The sequence below is a fragment of the Crocodylus siamensis genome, chromosome 3 (genome assembly GCF_052110815.1).
Source record: "Crocodylus siamensis isolate JL-2025a chromosome 3, ASM5211081v1, whole genome shotgun sequence".
Taxonomy (NCBI): Eukaryota; Metazoa; Chordata; order Crocodylia; family Crocodylidae; genus Crocodylus; species Crocodylus siamensis.
Window position 1 is genome coordinate 40258040 of NC_143397.1, and position 22314 is coordinate 40280353.

General features: G+C 45.2%; 1 protein-coding gene across 5 annotated transcripts in view; it reads right to left on the reverse strand.

Annotated features, from left to right (window-relative positions):
- Positions 1–22314, reverse strand: part of HAPLN1 (hyaluronan and proteoglycan link protein 1) — a 175320-nt gene that overhangs the window by 13769 nt on the left and 139237 nt on the right. For all 5 annotated transcript variants that reach the window (XM_090038218.1, XM_090038217.1, XM_090038220.1 and 2 more), the window contains exon 4: positions 10250–10552. In XM_090038218.1, the coding sequence (XP_089894344.1) occupies positions 10250–10552 (303 nt within the window). The remainder of the gene's footprint in view (positions 1–10249; positions 10553–22314) is intronic.

Below are 22314 nucleotides of genomic sequence, written 5' to 3' on the forward strand. Positions count from 1 at the left end.
ATTGAATATTTAAAACAATTCCATTTAATTAATTCTACGTATTTTTAAACTTTTTTTAACACAAAAGATTTGTGACTTCTCTGGTAGAACAGATAAAAAAATAATTATGTGGTGCTGTTTATTGTGTAAAATATATAACAAAATTCATGCTAATGAGCAGGATATGTGAAGCAAACTGAACTCATACCTGTATTTTTTGAAAGGAAGGTTAATTACAAAGGAAGCTGATCACAACTGCTATACAGTATTTGGTTTGCCCAACACTTATAAGTATAAAGGATTTTTGTGACTTTTTTGAGACCCATTGACACTTCCGTTGTTTGATAAAGTAGAGAGAAGTGCCTTAGGCTACACTGAAGTGCATTTTCTTTGTTCCATTAAATTCTGTTCAGCTTTGGCTGAATGGCAAAATATTTTTTTAAATCATTTACCCTCTTGTACATGAGCCAGTCAGAATCTTGGAACACCCTAAATAGCTGATGATTGCTCTTCTGAGTCTGCTATAGGAGTTTTTCAATGTCTAGCTCTCTTTGTCAGGTTCTCCACTGACAGAGCTGGACTTGAACAGGTCTCTGGTGTCAGTGCAATTGAACTGGCAAACCTGTGCTTGACTGGCATGGGTTGTTTGGCTGAGGTGGTGCAAAGGGAATATTAGGTCTTGTCTCTGCTCACCTGCCTCTGGCAGCAGACAGCAATTTTAAGTACCCAGCTATGTACATAAAATCCTAGAAGAAGGTTTCAGAATAGATATAAGGAAAAACTTCACAGTTAGTGTGACCATATTCTGGAATAAACTCAAAGAAGGGGTGGTGCAGGCACCTACTCTGGAGATCTCCACGAAGAGATTGGATGTACACCTTTAACCCAAGGGGGTGCAACCCAGGGATAGCAGTGGACATAGTGTTTCTGGACTTTCAGAAGGCCTTCAACACTGCCTCTCACCCTGTCCTCATTAAGAAACTGGGGGACTGTGGTGTCAACACCTACACAGTCAAATGGGTAGCCAGCTGGCTGGAGGGACGCACCCATAGAGTGGTAGTGGATGGGTCATTTCCAACCTGAAGGAATGTTGGCAGGGCTCGGTCCTCGGGCCTGCACTGTTCAACATCTTCATCAGTGACTCTGACGAGGGGGTAAAAAGCACCCTGTTCAAATTTGCTGATGACACTAAGATATGGGGGAATGCGGGCACATTAGAAGGAAGGAATAGACAGGTTACAGGGGTAGGTGGACAAGAATAGGTTGGGGTTCAACACTGACAAGTGCAAGGTGATGCACCTGGGGAGGAAGAACCAACACCATACCTACAGGCTGGAGAACTCCCTTTTCATCAGTGCAGAGGCAGAAAAGGATCTTGGAGTCATCACTGATGCCAAGATGAATATGGGCAGACAGTGTGGGGATGCAGTCAGGAAGGCCAACCACACCTTGTGATGCATCCACAGATGCATCTCAAGCAGGTCCAGGGAGGTGATGCTCCCCCTCTATGCAACACTGGTCAGGCTGCAGTTGGAGTACAGCGTCCAGTTCTCGGCACCGCACTTCAAGAGGGATGTGGACAGCATGGAGAGTATCCAGAGGAGGGCCACTCGCATGATTAGGGGGCAGCAGGGCACGCCCTATGAGGACAGGCTACGGGACCTGAACCTGTTCAGCCTCCACAAGAGAAGACTGAGGGGGGATCTAGTGGCCTGTTACAAACTAGTCAGAAGGGACCAGCAGGCATTGGGGGAGTCCCTGTTTCCCCGAGCACTACCAGGAGTGACTAGAAATAATGGTCACAAGTTGGCAGAGGGTAAATTCAGATTAGACATCAGGAGGTGCTATTTCACTGTCAGGGCGGCTAGAATCTGGAACCAACTTCCAAGGGAATTGGTGCTGGCTCCTACCCTGGGGGTCTTTAAGACAAGGCTTGACGATCACCTTGCTGGGGTCGTTTGACCCCAGTACTCTTTTCTGCTATGGCAGGGGGTCAGACTTGATGATCTGTTCAGGTCCCTTCTGAACCTACTAACAATGAAACTATGAAACCCCAGCAGTCTTTCCAACCCAGAGCAGGGGGGTTGGACCCAATGATCCCACAAAGTCCCTTCCAGCCCTAAACTTCTGTGAATCCGTGTGTGTGAATCCCCGACCAATACCAAAGAGCAGCAACTAAGTGCTCCATATAGCCAGAACAGCTGTAGTGGAAGAAGCAGGAGATGTCTGGGCCAACTCCTTTTCCCAAGCAAACATGGAACCGGCACATGGGACAAGTAGCCAGTCCTTTCTGCCTAGCTTCCCTGGTTCCTGTGTTGGGTGGTAGGGGGCAGAGAGAGGGGGAAGAAGGGGAGAATATGGGGTAAGCTACCTGACTCCTGTACACTGTCTCAAAAGGCCGTGTCTCCCCACAATGCATAGTGGCCCCTGACTTCTCAAGGGGGGGAAAATAGAGATTTAGGCTGCATAGTCGAGCACATCTAATTTGACTCCCACACCAGCTTGATTTACAATACTATCTTTACTTACATGACTGGTATGCTTTGTGCAGAGGATGTGTACACAAAGGAGCTGAATTAAAATTAGAAAATACATCTGGAATTTTCTAAACTCAAAGTTTAATCTGTTTAATATAAAGTAATAACATAAAGTAATACTTTATAGAATGGTTTGAACTGGCTTTCTAAAGTGAATATCAATATAGACAAGCACAAGTGCAATCATCATCCCACCACTTTAACAAGCTGCATGAAAAAATATCAATTCTTTCCATGTTGACATTTGCGCAAAACACCTCTAAACTAAACATTTGCTGGCCTAAGAGATGCGCCCCATGAAATGGAAATCCTCTGATAGATCAAAGCTGGCATTCTGATTTTAGATCCTGTCTTTCCATATGGTCAGAAGAAATAGGGATGAGTGTTCTCTATGCCATTCTTAACAGCTCCAGTAGAGTAGTGGTGCTGATGTGGTGCTTTTGATCCCATGGGTCAGAGGATTGATGCAGGTTTAACTGGGGGCAAGATCAGGCTTCCCACACAAGAATTGGGCCCTGCACTTTCTCAGCCTGGCCCACATGCTCAGATTGAGCCCTGCATGGACCTGACTGCTCCCTATGTACAGGGATCAGACTCTGCCCCGCACTGCCCCTGCCTGACCCTGTGCAACAGAATCAGGCCCTGGGGCCCTGAGTTGTACCTGCTCAGCCCTGTGCCACCATGCATGCCCAATTCAGTGCACAGAGCCATGCTACCCAGCCATGGGGCTTCCCATGTCTCAAAATTTTGGCAGCAGCTGCTGCCAGATTTTTGGACCCATGGGGAGTCCTGTGGGCCAGATGGCATGGTGCTGGAGTCAGAATCTGGCCCAGAGGCCAGGAGTTGACACCCCTGCTGGAGATCATTGATATAAGACAGGTTTCAGAGCAGCTTTCAAGCAGTTCTACCTTATGCCAAAGGACTGGGTCAGATTTGGAGGACTGCACATATGATTTAAAGTTATCTTTGATCTTGACATCTGATGGGTGTTATCTTAAATACTGCAAACTCATCTCTAACTTTTTCTGGACAAAATGTTGCAGATATGTAACACTAATCACATATACTAGAAAGGCCTTCTACTGTTGGAGGACTAACAATGGCATTAAAGCTGAGGTTACATGATGGTTTCTATTCTAATTCCTATTTCCAGGAGCGCTCAGTGACAGGAAACAGAAATTTGAAGCAGAACTCTATAAAAGGTTTGGATTTGGCCTGTGAAAAATACATATGAAATGTATTTTTCCCATATTTTTGGCCAAGTTAGTAAGACAGACACCTAAGGAAGAATACAGTGCATAGATCTGCACTTTTGATTAACTAAACAATGAAAAATGTAGGGCATAGGTCCAGTGTGAAAATTACATGGATAAGTACTAAGTCAACAAGAAATGCCAAGACTGCAAACATAACTTCAGTGCTGCCTCTGTTGCCTTTATTCCCAACTTTCATTATTAGAAATAAATTAATTGTTGGCCTCCAAGAATAAAAATCACAGTACTAGCTACTACACCTGTATCTATAGAGGCAAATATTTGTGTGTGTATGTCATACACATGCACACACATGCACATACATACGTGCGTATAGTTTTAGAAACAGAATTAGATGGAGTTATCTCTTAGAAGCTCAGATATGTGGGTCATAGAAACTAATTAACATCTTCTGCAATGAATGTAAAGAAAGGAATAAAATTAAGCAAAAAAACCTTTAATTTGGTATTTATTTTGAAATAGTAGCTATCTATTTTAAACATGATCTAATGTCAGTTTATTGTTTAGGTTTACGAAATGTTTCACTAATGTCTTACAAATCATGATTACATATTACTTCTACTTGCATAAAGGCAATTTTTTCCCTGGTTGTAAATAACAAATGACAAACTTTTATTTCTATAAAACAAGACAATGGGTTTTGGGAGTGAAATAAGAGTGCATGAACTGAACAATATTTAATAACATATCTATAAAGGTCAAAGGAAAGAGATCACAATGGGTAAAATTACACAGAACCAGCACTTTATAGTAGTGTTGGAGTTGTGTTATTGAAGTGAAGGAAGGATTTCTCCTAAATAGTTGATAGGGATATGTGCTATAAGGCTGCAATCTTAAATGTTCCACTAAGTGTGAGTGTGTGTGTGTGTGTGTGTGTGTGTGTGTGTGCGCGTTGCGTGTGTGTGTGTCTATACAATTAAAAATTATGTAGTTGATTAATCTAATCTCCAAGGAGATTCTAGCCATTCTGAAGTTACTTCATTTAGATTTGCATTTAAAGCAGAAAAACCTATTTCCTTTTCATGTTTTGATAATCTTTAATGTCCCTATTTTGCACCCTGATTTTTCAGGACCAAACTGAAACTTTCATATAATTCTCTCAAAGATGTTCTTCTTTGACAGAGGAAACAGTTAAAAAATGAGACCTTTGGAAAAATTTACCTGAGAATATAGTGGGTTTTAGGACTCTTCATCCGCCCCTCTCCCTGCCTTGGGTTTTTTTACACGCTTTAATTTTGCACCCTCACACCTTCTAATAGCTCACACAGAGAACACTTTCTGAGCTGTTTTTAAGGTATCTTTACACCCCCTTGAGCCTATGAACCTTGGCAGCTGGCTCACTTCCTTACATAAACTTGAAAGCTGCGTTATTTTACACCAGCTGTCAACAGATTCCAACAGCCATTCCAGCAGTAGTGTCCCAGCCACTTCCCATTTTCCTTGGCCATGTCCCTATTCCAGAGCTGGGAGAAATGTTTATGAATGTATGGTGGCTTTATACCATTGAAGTAATACCCTGCTGCCTACCATACAGCATAACTGTGAATCTGGATCACCCTGTTATTTGCCTTATTTGTCATAACCTATTTTACTTCTGCAAGGAAAATAGGTGGATATGGGCTTATCAGGGCCTCTGGGCTAGGAAACTGTGTACAGATGCAGTTAGCAGCACTATCATAGAAATGAAGAGGTGAATGGGTAAGGGGCACTGAGTGGAGCTAGAAGAGACAATGAGGGGAAGCAGACAGTATGAGCATAAGCGGTTGACTGTGCAAGAGAAAAGGAATCCCAAACCTCATGTGTCAATGGCTCAGTGTTTGAAGGACTTGCACAAAGGCAGCCGGGCCCTGACACTGAAGCCTCGCACACCTGCTGGGAGTGGCACAGTGTAGTGCAGCAGGAGGAGGAAGAGGAGGAGCTGCTGCTAGAGCCGGGGGTGCAGAGTAGCACGCAGCAAGCTGCAGCTGTACGAGGAACAGCCTCTTGGAAGTTGCTTCTGCTCCTGCTGTTGGTGGGTCGGCAGGCAGGCTGCAGCTTTAGTTCCCACACCTTCTGGAGTGGGAGCCCTGAGTGCTGGGGCATACTGACTGAATCTACCAACCCACCTGCTCGTCCAGCATGGCATGGTACGGTAGGAACAAAATCAGAAGCAGGAACTACAACTGGAGGTGGTGGTAGTAGAGCAGCACCCAGCCGGGCTGCAGGCAGTCATGGGAGCATGGCGCAGGCTGCCCCAGTGTGAGCAGGTGGGGCTTGGCCCACATGGAGTGTTGGAGGTAGGTGGGCTCTGCCGCACATGCCCCACTGCCCCTCCCCTCACCCATGGCAGGCTCCCAGGACCTAGCACCTAGGCAGCACCCCCTCCACATGCAGATACATGTACATGGCCCCCAAACTCCTCCCTCCCCCCCAGGGGGTAGAGGCATGTAGACAGGGCTGGATACACACATGGGCAAACCAGGCAGCCACCTAGGGCCCAGACAGAAAGGGGGCCCAACATGGTAATCTTTGTTCTGTTGTCCAATTATTATTATCATTATCTCCGGTAAAGGGTGGCCTTATACTAAAAGTTCACCCAGGGCCACTGCCAGGAGTCTAGGTACATCACTGCATGTAGGGAGCAGGCCCAGGGCTGTCATCTCCCTGCAACCTGGCCCCATGATCCCAGGCTCACCTGCCCCGTTGCCTCCCTCACTCCTGAATGCCATTCCCTGCCTACCCACAACCCCATAGGGAGTTTTGGTTAGTTGTTGCAGATGGGGGTGGGGAGGGAAGGGAAGTGCTGGCTCAACCTGCAACAGCTCATCAAAACTTCCCATGTGGCCCTTTGGCCCAAAGAACTGCCCACCCCTGACCTAGGAAATTACGGGGGGAAATATGCCTAGGATGTTGGAGACTCATGGTCTAGGGTCCCTCACACAGGGGACATGTGTGAAGCTTCACCTTTCGCTTCCCACCAGAGAGCTCTAATCACTAGTACTTGGGCAAGCTAACCTCCAGAACAGTCTCCAGTCATCCTCTTTAAGCTACCCCGGTGGGAAGCCAGGAGGGGAATATAGGCATATAGGCAGGGCTAGCAGCCATGCATGGCAACATATCTGCAATTTTTGGTGCATACGCATAATTGAGAATCTATTCTGTGATTCCCTATTGAGCATGCTCGGAAGGCTTAATTCTGACTGGGTGCATCTACACATGCACCCAAGTGCACAGTTATTATTGCACAGTCATTTAGTACTAAATTACTTTAGTAGTGCTAAAGCAAGTGCTAAATGGCTGCACAGTAGCTGCTGGTCTTGATGCTGCAAGGGTCATTTCTGACCCTACTGCACAGTAACAATGAGCTACTGTGAGGTAGCGGAAACCTCACAGTTCATGATGGTGATGCTACGTTGCTGTAGTGATGAGCTATGTCATCGTAGGTCATCACCACAGCGACATAGTGTGTCATGTAGCAGATGGGGTCCTCTATGTAGGTCCCAGTTGAATAGTATCACCAAGTAACACCATGTAAATCCCCAAACTTTAATTACAGAAAAAAACACAACTAATAGTTTAATGTAGGAGGAAAGTCACTCCCCTCCCCTCTTCTAGATCCCCCTACAGTTAAGGTATCTACTCAGAAAACATAAGGCATAGGTTCTAGGCACTCCCTACCACTTCAGGAGTCTGAGCTTTCACTTTCTGCCACTGAGAAATGCCTAACCTATGGCCTGGTGGTTACTAGTTAGAGCACTTTTCACTTTTGGGTAGGAAAGCACAGAGCAAGGGTAGCTACATGGAATCTAAAGTGTGTGTGTGCCTAAAATTGCAGGTAGGCAGCTACATATTTGCCACCTCAGCACCTAAATGTAAAATAGGGTTTACTCCCCTATCTTCCAGGTTGGCTTCATGTTGAAGAGATTAGCAGACAAATGGGGCTTGAAATGAGGAGAAAAATTTCTCTTTAAAAATCAGTCTATGATTCACCAGATAGGATCTTCTTGCAGGCAAAAGCTTAATAGGTTTATCAGAGTAGGGGTCTTTCTGGTGAACTGTAAGGCTAGGGACAGACATTCAAAAAGCCTGAGTTTAAATTGATTCAATGTTTGCAGGTTAGTCTAACCGGGCTAGGCTGAACCAGTTGGTAACTGTAGAGACATCCCAGAAATACAGGCACATGTCTGCAATAGTTCAGGCTAGAAGCTGGAGGGTGCTAGAGCAGCCCTCCCTTCCCTTCATCAGTATTGAGCTGAAGCGGGGGGCTGGCGAGGCCCTCTGATTAGCCCAGCAGGGAACTGATAACAGTGCTTATCACCCCCTAATTCAGTGTTTATCATCTCATCAAAAAAACCGCAGAGGAATATTACCAGTTATTTGTTGATTCTGCCTGTTGATTCAGCAGGGACCATAGCCAGCATGTGGTCTGCTATCTAATAAACATACACCTCCCCAGCAAGGCAGAGGGCAGGGGAGAATTTCTGCTTAGTAGGATATAGTAGGGGGGTGGGGAGAGCTTGAGCTGTAGCCAGGGAACAGAGGGGAGGGACCAGCGCATGCTGTGCAGCAGAAAGAGCTGCCCAGCCCAGAGAGCATGCTGGGATGCTGGGGGTGTCTGGTTTATACCAGCAAGGGTTCTGGAACCGACATTGCATAATCCAGTTTGAGCCAAATCAGTTATGTCTGATGCTACATTCAACCAGGGTTATCTCAAACTGGTTTCAGCTATTTTCAAACTGGTTTATGTGCTCTGAACATCTGTTTTGATCGCTTAAACTGGTTTATATGTAATGTCTGTCCCTAGCCTAAGTGCTTTATTCCCTTTGTGTCCCTCCCTATCTTGCACTCAAGCCACACTCTGCCCCAGCTCCATCACGAACAAAACATCTTTTCCTTTTCCACTGGGACTTAGTCTCTCTTCTTTTAAAGTAAAAGAAAAAAGATGGGATATTGCCGAGTTATAATGGTTTACCTGCAAACTGTTTGTTTTGGTGACTGGCTGCTTACTAGTCTTTTCTTTTCTGAAATAGTAACCTATTTGGTCCCAACCATTTGCTCTTCTAATGCATTTTTGCCCTTGTTTTTATTATTTTTTAAATAAAAATCTTTAAGGTAAAAAAAAATTCATAAAACTGATCAAAACCTGCAAGATTTTCTTTTACATAATTTAAGCGAAGGAAGAAAAAAAAAAACAAGCCACTAGTTTGGACTGGAATGATGTAGTGTGATAAAAATCAGATAAACATTTCTGTTGTGTTTCAATCTACATCCAATCGTGCTTTTGACTTTTTTGGGGGTGGAGCACATATAGAATTGGAGTCTCTCTGTGTAAAGGAAAAAGTTTTGTTTATTTTAATCTAGTCTAGGACAAACATACTTCATTGTAGATTTTCAATATGTGCATAAGCAAAAAGTACATTCTGTATCCATGTTGGTGGGCTACATGCCAAACAAATGCTTTCCAAGATGCATAAAATTATTTCAAACATGAAGCTCTAAACTCAGGTCACAGAAAACTCTTTGTAAAGCTGCTAAGGAGAGAACTGTAATAAATAACTCTGTATGGTGTTTTATAGTCCTGATCCTTATTATTTTGTTTAGCAGTGGTCTTCATTTTTTTGAGGAACTCTATAAAATTAGCAGACTAAATTTTAAACTGCACCCATTCACTTCTAGATCAGAGCCAATAATTGAAAACACTTAGCAGGTGGGGACCAATGGCTGTGCACTAAAGCTCAGCAGTAAAAGCCTAGGTGATTTGTCTCAAAATCTGAAGTAGTATGACTGGTATAGGTGCCATTAATTAGACTGTTCTTGCCATACAAAATGGACCTGCTTGATATTTAAGTCTGAGCAAATGAACAAAATGAAAAAGTGAGAACTCACTGCACATCACCTGTTCTACAGTAACTGTTTTGTGTGTCCATTCTTATCTCATAGCAAACAGACGACTTTCTCCAGAATGAATCAAGGCTAATTTAGCACATTTTAGCTTCCATTCCCCTTGGGATAGGAGTGGACAAGATGAAAAAGTTGCCACAGAGCAAAAGATGTGGGATAAATCCTACTCTCAATTTCACTTTAATATAATTTATTTACCAATGCTCTTTAACAGACAGTGAAAAGGGGCACTGACGTGCTATATAAAGATGATGAATATCTACTCATCAGTTCTTAGAAATGTATCAATAATGAATATCTCTATATACAAATTTTAAGTGTTGCAACGACACATGTAGAGGGCTGTTTCCAATATTAATTTTAAACTGTTGCTTTTAAAAACGATCTTCATGAAAAAGTGGCAAAATATTTTTACTTTAGACTCGTCTCCTCATAAATTCAACAAGGACACTTTCCAGAACTAACATGCACTTTGACAAATCAAATAGCTCTTCTACTTTTTAGTACCATTGGAATTATTTTCCTTTCTGAAGCAATGAAATAGCCCTTATAAAAGTAGAATTAATTCAAAATGCTTACCATTGAAGTTTGATGTAAAACAGAAGACATCGTATCTGCTTTTATCCTTATCCCAGAACCCATAATTCCTGACTCCAGGTACTGTGTTTTTTCCTCCACAAGGTTCTCTGGGTTTGGTGATGGGATATTGCACGGATCCATCACTAAGCCAGCCTGCATTACACCAGTCCAACCCTGATCTCCATGCTTCATACAACTGGTCAAAGGAGGCAATAACAGAATCTTGGTCCAGACAAGCTTGCTGAGCTTCATGGAAGTTTAAATTGTAGCGACCCAGCCGCGGAAAGTATGGAAATACAACACCTAGGTCAGCAAGACAGAAAACAGCTTATTAGTCTTTTAAACATAAAAAAACCGAAGAGAGAAAAAAATCGTTCACTGGCATTTAAAGGAAAAAAGTTAAAGGTTAAATCTATAGGGTGTCAAAATACCATTGAAAGTGATTCAGTTTCATTTCTGGGGAAATGCTTTGTCAGCAAGTCAACTGTTTTGCCTGAGAACATTATTGGACTGTCTCCTTACCTGGCAGGCTTTCCTACTTGGCTTCCTCCCAGCCTTTCTTGCTGGAACCTCATCAGTTCTGCATGCTCCTTCCCATTCTCTCTAGAACCTTTATTGTCACATATTGTGAAAATGCTCTATTTTGAGAAGAGCTGATAGGAATTTTCCAGTCATTTTTTTTCCATCATGAAATACCAATTTGATGAAGTTAAAATGGTTAATAAGAAAGGACTAATTTTAACAAATGTCTTCTTTTGAAAAAAAAAAACATGGGGAAATTAAAATTGTTGACGTAGGTCCTATATCAGCTTTTTCAAAGGAGGAAACAAATTCTGGTTCCAGACTAATCATTTAGACATGCAATTAAAATGCAAATGTTTTATACAAGTTTCAACACTAGTAAAATGTTTGGTTAATCCAAAATATTTTTTTACCCAGATTGTCAGTCCAAGAGTTTGACTTTTTGTTCTGATTCAGCACAGGAAAACAAGAACTGAAATCTTGAAAATATTCCTTGGATGGGAAAGCCATTTCCCATCCAGATCCAGTGTTGGCACCTTATATGCCAAAAAATACACATGCACTGGAGGAAAGTAAAAGGTAGGCAACAGAAATGGTTGAGGGCTATGCATTTTTTTCCTCTACCAGGTTCTCTGGGTTTGGTGATGGGATATTGCTCTGATCTCTCAATAAGCCAGCCCATATTACACCAGTCCAACCCTGGTCTCCATGCTTTATACAATTGCTCAAAGGAGGCAATAACAGAATGTGGGTCCAGGCAAGCTTTTACAGGCAGTCCTCAGCTTACGACTCTTTGAGTTACAATGAACAGCAGTTAAGACGTTTATAAACTGACACCCCGTTTTGACATTCTGATGTGGGTTTCAACTTTATGATACTGGATACAGCTGTGTCCAGCTGGTAAGTCTGGCGTCATGGAAGAGGAGAGGGAAGGGAAGGGAAGGGGTGTGGGGTGGCAGATCAAGACCCCCGTGATGAGGGAGGGGCTGGGGCAAGTTGGTTCTCTGGCGGCTCCTGCCGTGATGAGGCAGGGCCTGGTGGGGTGTGTGCCTCCAGATTGGGGCAGGGCCGGGGCTGCACCAGGATGTGCTCTGGGCAGATGGCAGGGCCTCTGCTCTGCTGCCCACCCCACTCCACCCCGCCACCTGCCCTGATTTGAGGACACATGACCCCCACATGCCCTACCGCCACTTGCCCAGCCGGGGCAGGACAGGCATGGGATGGAGCTTTGGCTCATCTGGAAGGGGGGAGCAGCTCCTGCTGCTGTGCACAGCTTGTCCGAAGGCACCACAGTGGCCCCGTCCCACATCTGCTCCGCCCCGGCTGGATGAGCGGCGCAAAGTCATAGCCCCCTTTCCCATCATAGCGTAGTGTAGCCCCAGCTCCACCCACCCCACCATGCCCAGCCCAACTTGCCCCATCCTGTGCAGATCTGGGGGCACATGCCCTCCCTCCATGGCCTCCTTTACAAGTGGCAGGAACCGTCAGACAACCAATGTGCCCCAGCCCCAGCCCTGTCCTCACTGGAGGAAGCCTTGACCTGCACCCCCACACTCCTTCCCTTCCCGCTCCTCTTCCACCACACCAGACTTACCAGCTGGACACAGCTGTATCCACTGTCATAAAGGAACCAACCCCCCTGCCATTTATAACATTGTTCCTATAGGAAAATTGGTTCCAAGTTACAACGTTTCGATTTAAGACATGGTTTTCAGGAACCAATTGTATTGTAAATCTGAGGACTGCCTGTACTTGTAAAAAGTGCAAGTAAAAAGCAATGATTTATTTTTGGTCCTTTTACTGCAGGAAGCATTTTAAGAGAATGGGCTGCTGCTACTTTTCAATAGCTGTATTGTGGCTTTTAGTCACAGTTCCAGCACTGAGACAGTATTGAAGAGACACCTCCCTGCTGTATGGTGTTCTGTTGAACAGAGGATACTTGTCTCCAACTATACCTTGTGAAGGGATGTGCACAGCCAGACAATTCCTTTAGCTATTATGGAAGGATCTGGGACTCCACCATCTCTCTGCTCATCTGGGGTAGCTAGCATCACAGTTGGCACAATTAGAATACACTTGGCAGACAAACTAGCAACTATGACTGGCCTCTGTGCATGGGACATGTGGCAGTGAGATGGTTCCACACACAGACAGGAATCAATCATACTCTAGCCCTATGCTTGGGATGTGGTTTTGCTTATGAGTCCTCAGCCTTTGCAGAAAGGTACACAAGTATTTTTAAAATGCACGTAAGTAAAATTGAGGAAAGCTGGAGGAGTCTTTAGAATTCTTTGAACAGCAAAATTTAATAATAGACCCATTGCCTCTAACTTGCTGTTTTTTCCCATGTTTTTTCACATAATGCCTTCCAATTAAAAAAAATCCACTGCCTGAAGCAGGAGAAACCTTTCAGGGAAGGTCTAAGAGGAAACCTCTCCATCTGGCTCTGATAAAATACAATACAGAGCAGAGGTAGAATTGAAGTAAAAGCTTGGATCAGACCACCTTACATTTTGGCAGGGTTTTAAAACCTAATCCAGACCTGAATTTTAAAGTTGGAGCTGTACCAATCTCTATAAGACGCTGAAACAAAACTGCATGAAACGAGAGGTAGATAGGATTTTTTTCTTTTGAGCTTGTCTGGAGTATTGAATCCACAAGGTGGAGGAGGTGAGGAAAAATATACACAGTTCAGAAAAGGGGCCGAAATCCCTAAACTGATATACAGGAGGCAAGGATTTCTTAGGGTGATATTTTTATTGGACCAGCTGCATAATTGGGATAGGTGTCTTCTGTATGTAGGACAGTCTTCATCAAAAGTTTATCTAATGCCATGCCACTCTGCAGTTGGTCCAATAAAAGATATCATCCTAAAAAAATCCTTGTATTGTAGATTTTCTGGACCATCACAACTATAATACCACTCTAAAACTACGACTAAGTACAGGCAGTCAAAAAGCCTGAGGCGGAATCGATTCAATCTAGGCAGCCTACTCTAAGTTGCACAGCTTGAACCGATAACCAGCCGAACTGACATTCAGTTTTCAATTGGGAAAGGGAGGGGGAGGCCTGTGCTTACTCAGGCCAGTAGGTGTGGGGCACCACAGCACATCTCCCAGCCTGCTGGCCATTGCAAGCCCAGTCAAGTGTCCTCCATTGTCTCACCAGTATGTGTCCCCAACCTCCTGATGTCCCCCCACAGGGGGTTAAGGAGCCCCTTGTCTGGGTGCTGGCCCACCTTGGGGGAGCCCACCCAAGCAGCCCCGGGGAGCTGAGGGGAATTCAACTCCCCACCACCTCCACCTTCCCACCTGCTGATTGCTTCAGCCACTGCCATAGGAGGGAGACTGGGTGCCTGCCTAGCCAGCCCAGCATGAGGGCACCAGGGAGGCCCTGTCTTGGGGTTTCCCCACACCTCAGCCCAGGGTCCCCAACCCCATGCAGCCCTAGGGAGCTGAGGGGAATTCTTCCCCTCCCGAACCACAGAGCTGCTTGCCTTAGCTGTTGTGAGTCTCAGCGGCCTCAAAGACTGGAGGGAAATTCCTCCACTCCCCTGCAACTAATTTTGCCTCAGACTCACAGCAGCAGAGGCAAAACCAGCTGCAGAGGAGCAGAATTTCTTCCTAAGGCTGTCTAAGACTTGCAGGGGCTAAGGCAAGCAGCTCTGGGGCTCCGGGGGGGAGGGTGGGGAAGAATTCCTCTTATATCCCTGGGGCTGTCCTGGGCATGCAGGGCTCCTGGGCAGACAGCCAGTCCAGAGGACTCCTTCTCCCTTCCTCCTGTGGCAGTGACTGAAGCAATTAGCAGCTGGGAAGGCAGAGAGGGGAGGGCTGCTGAGGTTTGAAAAGCCCCCAAGACAGGGGCTTTCCCTTCCCCCACATGCTGTGCAGATCCTGGGTAAAGAGGTCTGGGGGTCTGTTCTCCTGCTCCCTCTCCTCCCCATCCCTATGGACTGACAGATGCATGCAGGAGGCAGGCTAGAGAGCAGAGGAGTGAGGCAGTTCTTGCTCCACTGAAGCAGACAGCATAGCCCAGGGCTGAAAAAGATCCTGGGACACAGGGGGACTGTGAGTTAACTTGAACAAGGAAGGAATCTGAAACAGAAGTTTGATAAACCTGTTTGACCAAAATCAGTTATGTCTAATACTACATCCAATTAGGTTTGGACCTGTACTCTTCAATATCTTCATCAGTGACTTGGATGTGGGTGTGAAGTGTACTCTGTCCAAGTTTTCAGACAATACTAAATTGTGAGGTGAAGTGTACACTCGAGAGGGTAGGAAATGATTGCAGGCAGACCTGGACAGGTTAGAAAAGTGGGCAGTACACAATAGGATGCAGTACAACAAGGACAAGTGCAGAGTGCTACACCTAGGGAGCAAAAATATCCAGCCCACCTACTGGTTGGGAAGTTACCCTCTCAGAAGCACTGAAGCAGAAAGGGATCTCGGAGTCATGTTCATCTTGGAGTCCACTATGAGTCATCTGTGTGACGAAATCATCAGCAAAGCTAACTGCACTTTATCAGGCATCAGCAGGTGCATTACAAATAGATCCAAGGAGGAAATACTTCCCTTCTGTGCGGCATTGGTCAGACCACAGTTTGAGTACTGTGTCCAGTTTTGGGCACTGTACTTCAAGAAGAATGTTGATAGACTCGAGAGGGTCCAGAGGTGGGCCACTCATCTGTTTAGGGGCTTACAGCTCAAACCCTATGAAGAGAGACCAAGGGACCTGGATCTCTTTAGCCTCCGCAAGAGAAGGCTGAGATGTGATCTTGTGGCTGCCTACAAATTCATTAGGGGGATGCAGCAAGGGATTGGAGATGCTCTGTTCACCAGGGCACCTCTTGTGGTAACAAGGAACAATGGTTACAAACTGACAGAGAGCAGATTTAGGCTAGAGATCAGGAAAAACTTCATGGTAAGGGTGGCCAAAATTTGGAATGGGTTTCCAAGGGAGGTGGTGCTCTCCCCTACCTTGGGAGTCTTTAAGGAAGGCTGGATAGGCATCTGGCTGGGGTCATCTGACCCCAGCACTCTTTCCTGCCTAGACAGGGGGTCAGACTCAATGATCTGTTAAGGTCCCTTCTGACCCTAGCATCTATGAATCTATGAAACTTAAACTAGTTTTGGCCATTCTGAAAGTAGTTTACGTGCACTGAACTTCTGTTCTGTTACAGGTTTAAACCAGTTTCCAATCACTTAAACTCATTTATATATAACTTCTTTCCCTAGCCTACTTAAATTTACATAGAAGTCTGTCCTTATTTCTATTTTTGCCTGCTACCCTTGAATTTACTCAAAAGCAAGGTAAGAAAGAATACAGATATACATTATAACAAGGGAGAGACTTTAAAAAATCCTGAACCTGAATGAATTCAATCTTTGTAGGTTAGTCTAACCTGGCTAGGTTGAATCAGTTTGTAACTGTAAAGACATCTGAGAAATGCAGGCACATGCTAGAAGCCGGGGGACATGAAAGCAGCCCTCCCTTCCCTTCCATTATGCTGAGCTGATGGGGAGGAGATGTCCAGGCCCCAACAGAATGCTCTGATTAGGGAAGTATTCCCCCACACCTTCTTCTGACCAGCCCAGCAGGGAATTGATAACACAGTGTTTATCACCCTTAACTCAGTGTTTATCAGCCCATTAAGAAAGCAACAGAGGGACGTTAGCAGTGGGGCTGTGTGAATCTTTGGATGCTGATTTGATTTGGAGGAGATTCAGCCCAATTCAGTGATTCAAATCAATTTGGGACAGTGACTCAAATCACCAAATCGAATCATTGTCCCTCAAATCGGCTGAATCCAAAGTGAATACCAGCCACTTTGCACAGGACTACTTATCAGGCCTGCTGATTCTGCCTTTGTCCTGTCTGCCACAGCACAGACCATAGCCAGCATGTGATCTGCTAGCAATGCTGAGAGGTGTCTGTGTAAGGCAGAAGGTAAGGGAGATCCCTGCTTAGCAGGGAGTGGGGAGGGGCGGTGGGGAGCAGTGGGAAACCTGGCAGATGCCTGCAGTCTCTGCCAAGGTCCAGCCAGGGAGCAGAGGGGAAGGGCCAGCTTTGTTGTGGAGCAGAGAGCCCTGCCCAGCCCAGAGAGCATGATGGGATGCTGGGGGAATCTGGCTTAACTCAAGCCAGCAAGTGGTCTGGGACAGATACTACATAAACCAGTTTGACCCAAATCAGTTAGGTCTACATTTCTGTAGGTCTGATACTACATTCAACCAGGTTCATCTCAAACTGGTTTCAGCCATTTTCAGACTGGTTTATGTACAATGAACTTCTGTTCTGTTACAGGTTTAAACCAGTTTATGATCACCTAAACCAGTTTATGTGTAATGTCTGCCTGTAGCCCAAGGGTATGCATGTCGATCTCAAAACACCCCCATTTATGAGCATTCAGATCTCCAGCATCAAAGTCTTAAGACTTAAGTCTTAAGTCTTTTCACTGCTACCATTCTAGCTTACAGATAATGTTGTTTTTCCCCCTCAAATCATGCAGTTACTAAACCCCAATGTTTTAGTTCAAGAAAATGAAAACACACAAATGTAAACTTGGCATGGTGCTTAGTAAACAAGATTTTGTACTTATCCAACAATTAACAAGAGTATCTGTTGTTTTTCTTTTCCCTTGTAAGCCTTAATTACTAGGTATTCTGAACTTTAAACTGTAAAAAAGTAGTGCATTTCATGCCAGTAACTATGACTTCTGAAATAATAAAGCACATATACCCAATGTGCTTAAATTCCTGCTAGATATAAGTATCTAATTTTAGGCAATTAACCCATGCCCAGCTTGAATTGCTAGGATGCTAAACACTGTAACTACCAATGACTACTACTGAAGTTGTCTTGAGACCTTTGGGTTATATCAATTGTGAAAAAAAAATCAATTTTATTTAAATATGGACTTAGATTCCTAATGTTCTCACTTGAGTTTGACAATTATAATGTGATGTTATAAAAACAGAAATATGCATGCAACTGCATTTTTAGCCTCTGGATGTGTCTTTTGAGAAAGACTTAAGTTGCTTTTTGTTTATTTGCAGTATAAACCTTGCAGCTGATTAGCATTAGCCCCCCTCTGCTGTTATGGAGAGAGGGGTGGCCAGAGGTGATTTAATATGATAATTCTGAGTGGTGTTTCTTAATCTGTGCTTTCTGTAGCCCTGGTGTATCCTTTACATACATTGTTGTCTCGTTCCTCCCCCATTTCTCTGTCTCTGTTAACATTGAATTAATATGGATGATATATATTATGAAAATCTTTACTTTTCAAGAGCTGGAAATAGAACCCCAAACACCTGGCTTTGAGTCCCTTCCTCTCACAACTAGAGTAGACAATGCCCATTGTTCATATATTCAGATTAGTAACTGGGCAATAGGAAGACATTACTTATCCAGTTGCCTTTGCATATCAATCCCTTCAATGCTACTTCAGAACCCATGTAAATCCTACCGTTCAAAGAGATGGCATTTCTTTACCAAATATAATAGGCATAATGATTTTTCACAGGTAATCTGGACCCAGAATTTCTATGAAACAAACTGTGATTTCCCCTCCCCTTCTTTTCCATGTTATTATGTTAAATGGATTCCTTCCAAGGGACACCAGAGACAATGCTTTTCTGTAGCCAGTTGCTTCTACCAATACACCAAGGGATTTATCTTTGTAGGAACCTTACTGACATCAGATTTTTCTTAATTATCTCACAGTTTATCAAGTTGATTTGTAGGAACACTGATCTGCACATTCAGGGCCTTATATTGTCCTTCCATTGAATTCTGTTGTTTAACTCCTCACTCCAGAGAAGGAAGTTAGAATTATACAAACATTATATGGAGAATATCAATTTATTGTCAGGTGTCAATCTTGCACTTTGTACAAGCCTCAATTTATTTAAATAAATTCTCCAAAAGAATACCTGATGTTTTCTCAATGCCCAAAGGAAAAATCAACAAGAGGAACCTGAGCCACTTGAGTAATTGGTGATGACACATGACTGTGATCCTCTACTTCTAAAATCCAGTTTTTGAAAAAATGGTTATAATAGAAATTGGAATTCCATAAAACTTGCATGAGAACCATTTGAAAATATTGCACGTTTCAATAGACATACCTGTGCTTATTTGAAGGTTCACATTCTAGTGCATAAACATATGCTCTTACTGTTATTGCATGCTTTGGAACTAAGCATTTAAAATAAATATTTAGAAGAAAAATGAAGAAAGCAGGAGGAGACAAAGTCAACTAGGACTGGGTTTTTATTAATAAAACTCATTCCATCTGTATAGTAGTATTATAGTTCACATGACATATCTGCAATTGTATGGTACAAGGCTATTTCCTGCAGTATTTTTGCACATGGTGAGCTAAGGACAGTGCTGAGTCAGCTACTGATTCTCAGAACATTTTTAATGAACTGAATGTCCAGGACAAGTTCCAGTTGCAGTGGTTATAACTGGCTAGGAAGGAACAATATAAAATAACAAATTTGCCCAGCAGTTAGAATATTGAAACTAGTTGGTCAAATATTTGGTTAATAAATATTCATTCAGCTTATTCAGTTTTCCTGCCAAGTTTATCAGACTAGGAATCATTGCTCCTTCTCTCTCAAAATTCAGACACTGGTGTACACCTCCATATTTCTTTATAGGAAAATGTTTCTTATACGGAGTAAGAAAGTCCTTTTTCTTCACATAAAAAATAAGAGATGAGATTTCAAATAAACCTATTGATTTAGGTGGTTGAATGCCATTGAAAATCACTGGTAGTTAGGGGTGTGTGAAGCAAGCCATATTCAATTCAGATTCGGATTCAGCCCAATTCTGGAGACAGTGATTCAATTTGCTGATTTGGATCATAGTCCCGATCCGATTCAGCCTAATCCAAAATGAAGATTCAATCCTGATTTGGAGAATCAGCGATTCAGCCACAGACACAGATTTATATGTTTTTCCTACATAATTCAAAGTACCAGGCATGGCTTGTGAATGCTGAGACGGTGGGGCGGATAGAGCATCCCATAGGAGCACAGGGGGGCCTCCCATGTGCTCGGTGGTGGACTCGACTCCGATGCTTAATGTGTGGGGGACCCCCCTTGAGCCCTCTTGGCTCGGTGATCAGCTGTAGGTAGACCCCAGGTGTTGTCTTAGACCTATGAGGCACCAGTTGTCAAGCTGGGAGGCTGGGGCCGGGATTCCCTGCATGCTCCGCAGCAGACCCGGAAGTGGACCGGAAGTGCTTCTGGTCCACTTCTGGGTCTGCTCCTGTGGGATGCTCCATCTGCCCCACCATCTCAGCATTCATGAGCCACCTGGCACCTTGAGGTATGTAGAAAAAACATTAAAAAACTGAGTCTATGTCCGAATAGTTGAATCTCTCCAAATTGAATCAGAGGCTTCCGATTCAATTCAGAGAGATTAATGGATCTCCTGATTCAATTTGGATTCAGAGATTCAGCTTCTGAATCTAGCCAACTCTCCTCCGAATCGAATCAGCGACTGAAGCTTTGCACAGCCTACGTAGTTAGTTGCCTTATATAGGGTATGAATTCTACCTTAAATAGACAGGTCTATTTGAGGAGTAGGAAAGACAATGACATTCAGGGCTTCTAACATACCACCGTCTTTCCAAATACAAATAAGATCTGAACCCTACTACCAGCCTTTTGCAATTCTCTAGTCACTTAATTTTAAGGGCTAGGTACAGAAGTTACACATAAAACAATTTAAGTGATCAGAAGCCAGTTTAACCCTGTAACAGAACAGAAGTTCAGTGCACATAAACCAGTTTCAAAATGGCTAAAACTGGTTTAAGATACACCTGATTGAATGTAGTATCAGACTTAACTGATTTAGGTCAAACCAGTTTATGAAACTTCTGTCCCAGATCCCTTCCTGGTTAAGTTAAATCAGAGTCCTCCAGCATACCAGCATGCTCTGCAACCCTGAGCTGGGCTGAACTGTCTGTTTCAGCCAAGCACATTTGACCCCACCCCTCTCCTCCCTAGCTGGAGCACTATCACTGCTCTGGCTGGCTGAAAAAGGAGTGGGAAATCTGCTCTGGAGTGCTGCCAGGACTGCCTGACAAGGGGGCAGCAGCCCTTGCCAGGTATCTGCAGCCCTCCCACCCCTCTTGAGCTGATCCAGAAGTAGGAGAGGAGTTGGAGTCACACCCTGGTAGCAGGGCTTTAATTCCCCCATTGCAGGGTGGTGAGGGGCAGCATGGGCACTGACAGGCTCCATTTGTGCACCCAGGGCTGCAGTGGCTGGATGCCAGTAGCCTGCAGGCAAGAGGGGGATTTAATCCTCCCATTGCAGGCAGCAGTGGTGGGGGCACTGACACGGTGCCCTGGGCCAAGTCCCTGTGAGGAGTGGCCAGCTGACTGTTGGAAGGGGGTGGGGAAGGGGGATGTGACCTGGCTGCTGGTGGGGGGAAGACAAGGCTAGTTATGGAGCACGACTCACCACTGGCTCCTGCTGTGACAGCATGGCCTGGGCTGGGGTGGCCCCCAGGGACGGGGGTCATTGTCTGCTACCTCCCACCTCCCATGTGGCTGCCCACCCCCCCTTCCTCTCCCAGTAGCAGTGGAGCAAACTTATCATGGTAGGCAGAGGTGAAGCACCTGTCACCCGCTGCCTGCTGTAGTGGTGCTGGGTGCTCAGGGCAGGCTGCTGTGGGCCAGGGATGTGGGCAGCAGTGGGGGAAGGCAATGGACTGCAGCCCACCCTGAGGACCTGGTGCCACCACAAGCAGGTAGCAGGTGCCTTCCCCCACCCATCATGATGGCATGCTCTGCCACCACTACCACCTGGAGAGACACGGGGGCAGGAAGCCACACTGCAGCTGTAGCCCACCTGCAAACCATGGCCCCAATGTGGGGTTGAAGGGAGGAGGCAGTGGGTGCTGACACCCACCCTCTGGGGCCACCCCAGCACACGCTGTGCTGCTGCAGCAGGAGCCAGCAGTGAGTCGAGCTCTGTAACTAGCCTTTGCTCCAGTCCCCCTGCAGCCAGGTCACATGCCACCTCCCTGGCCCCTCCCTGCAATTGGCTGGCTGCTCCTCAGAGGGTCTTGGTCCAGGGTGCCATGTCAGTGACCCTACTGCTGCTACCTGCAATGGAGGAATTAACGCCCCCCTTCCCCTCAGGCAACTGGGGTCTTGCTGCCGCAGCCCTGGGTGCATGTTTTTGGGTGCACAAACAGAGTATGTTGGTGTCTGCACCACCCTCCCCCCACAATGGGGGTATTAAATCCCCATGTCCCCTCAGGCCACTGGGGTCTGGCCCCACCCCCACTCCTGCCACTAGCTAGTGAGCAAGCAGGGGTGGTGGAGCTGGGGACCCCTGACGGGGCTGCTTCCGGGGCTGGCCCATCCAATCCTGTGAAACCTGTGGCCACAGGGGGCCCCACAGCCAAGGGGCCCCTGTGTCTGGCTGCTCCCCTCCCCCCGCCACTGATGCCATCGGTTTCACATCCAGCCGCTTGCCACCCCCACCCCAACCACTACCAATCATACTTAAGCCTCCCT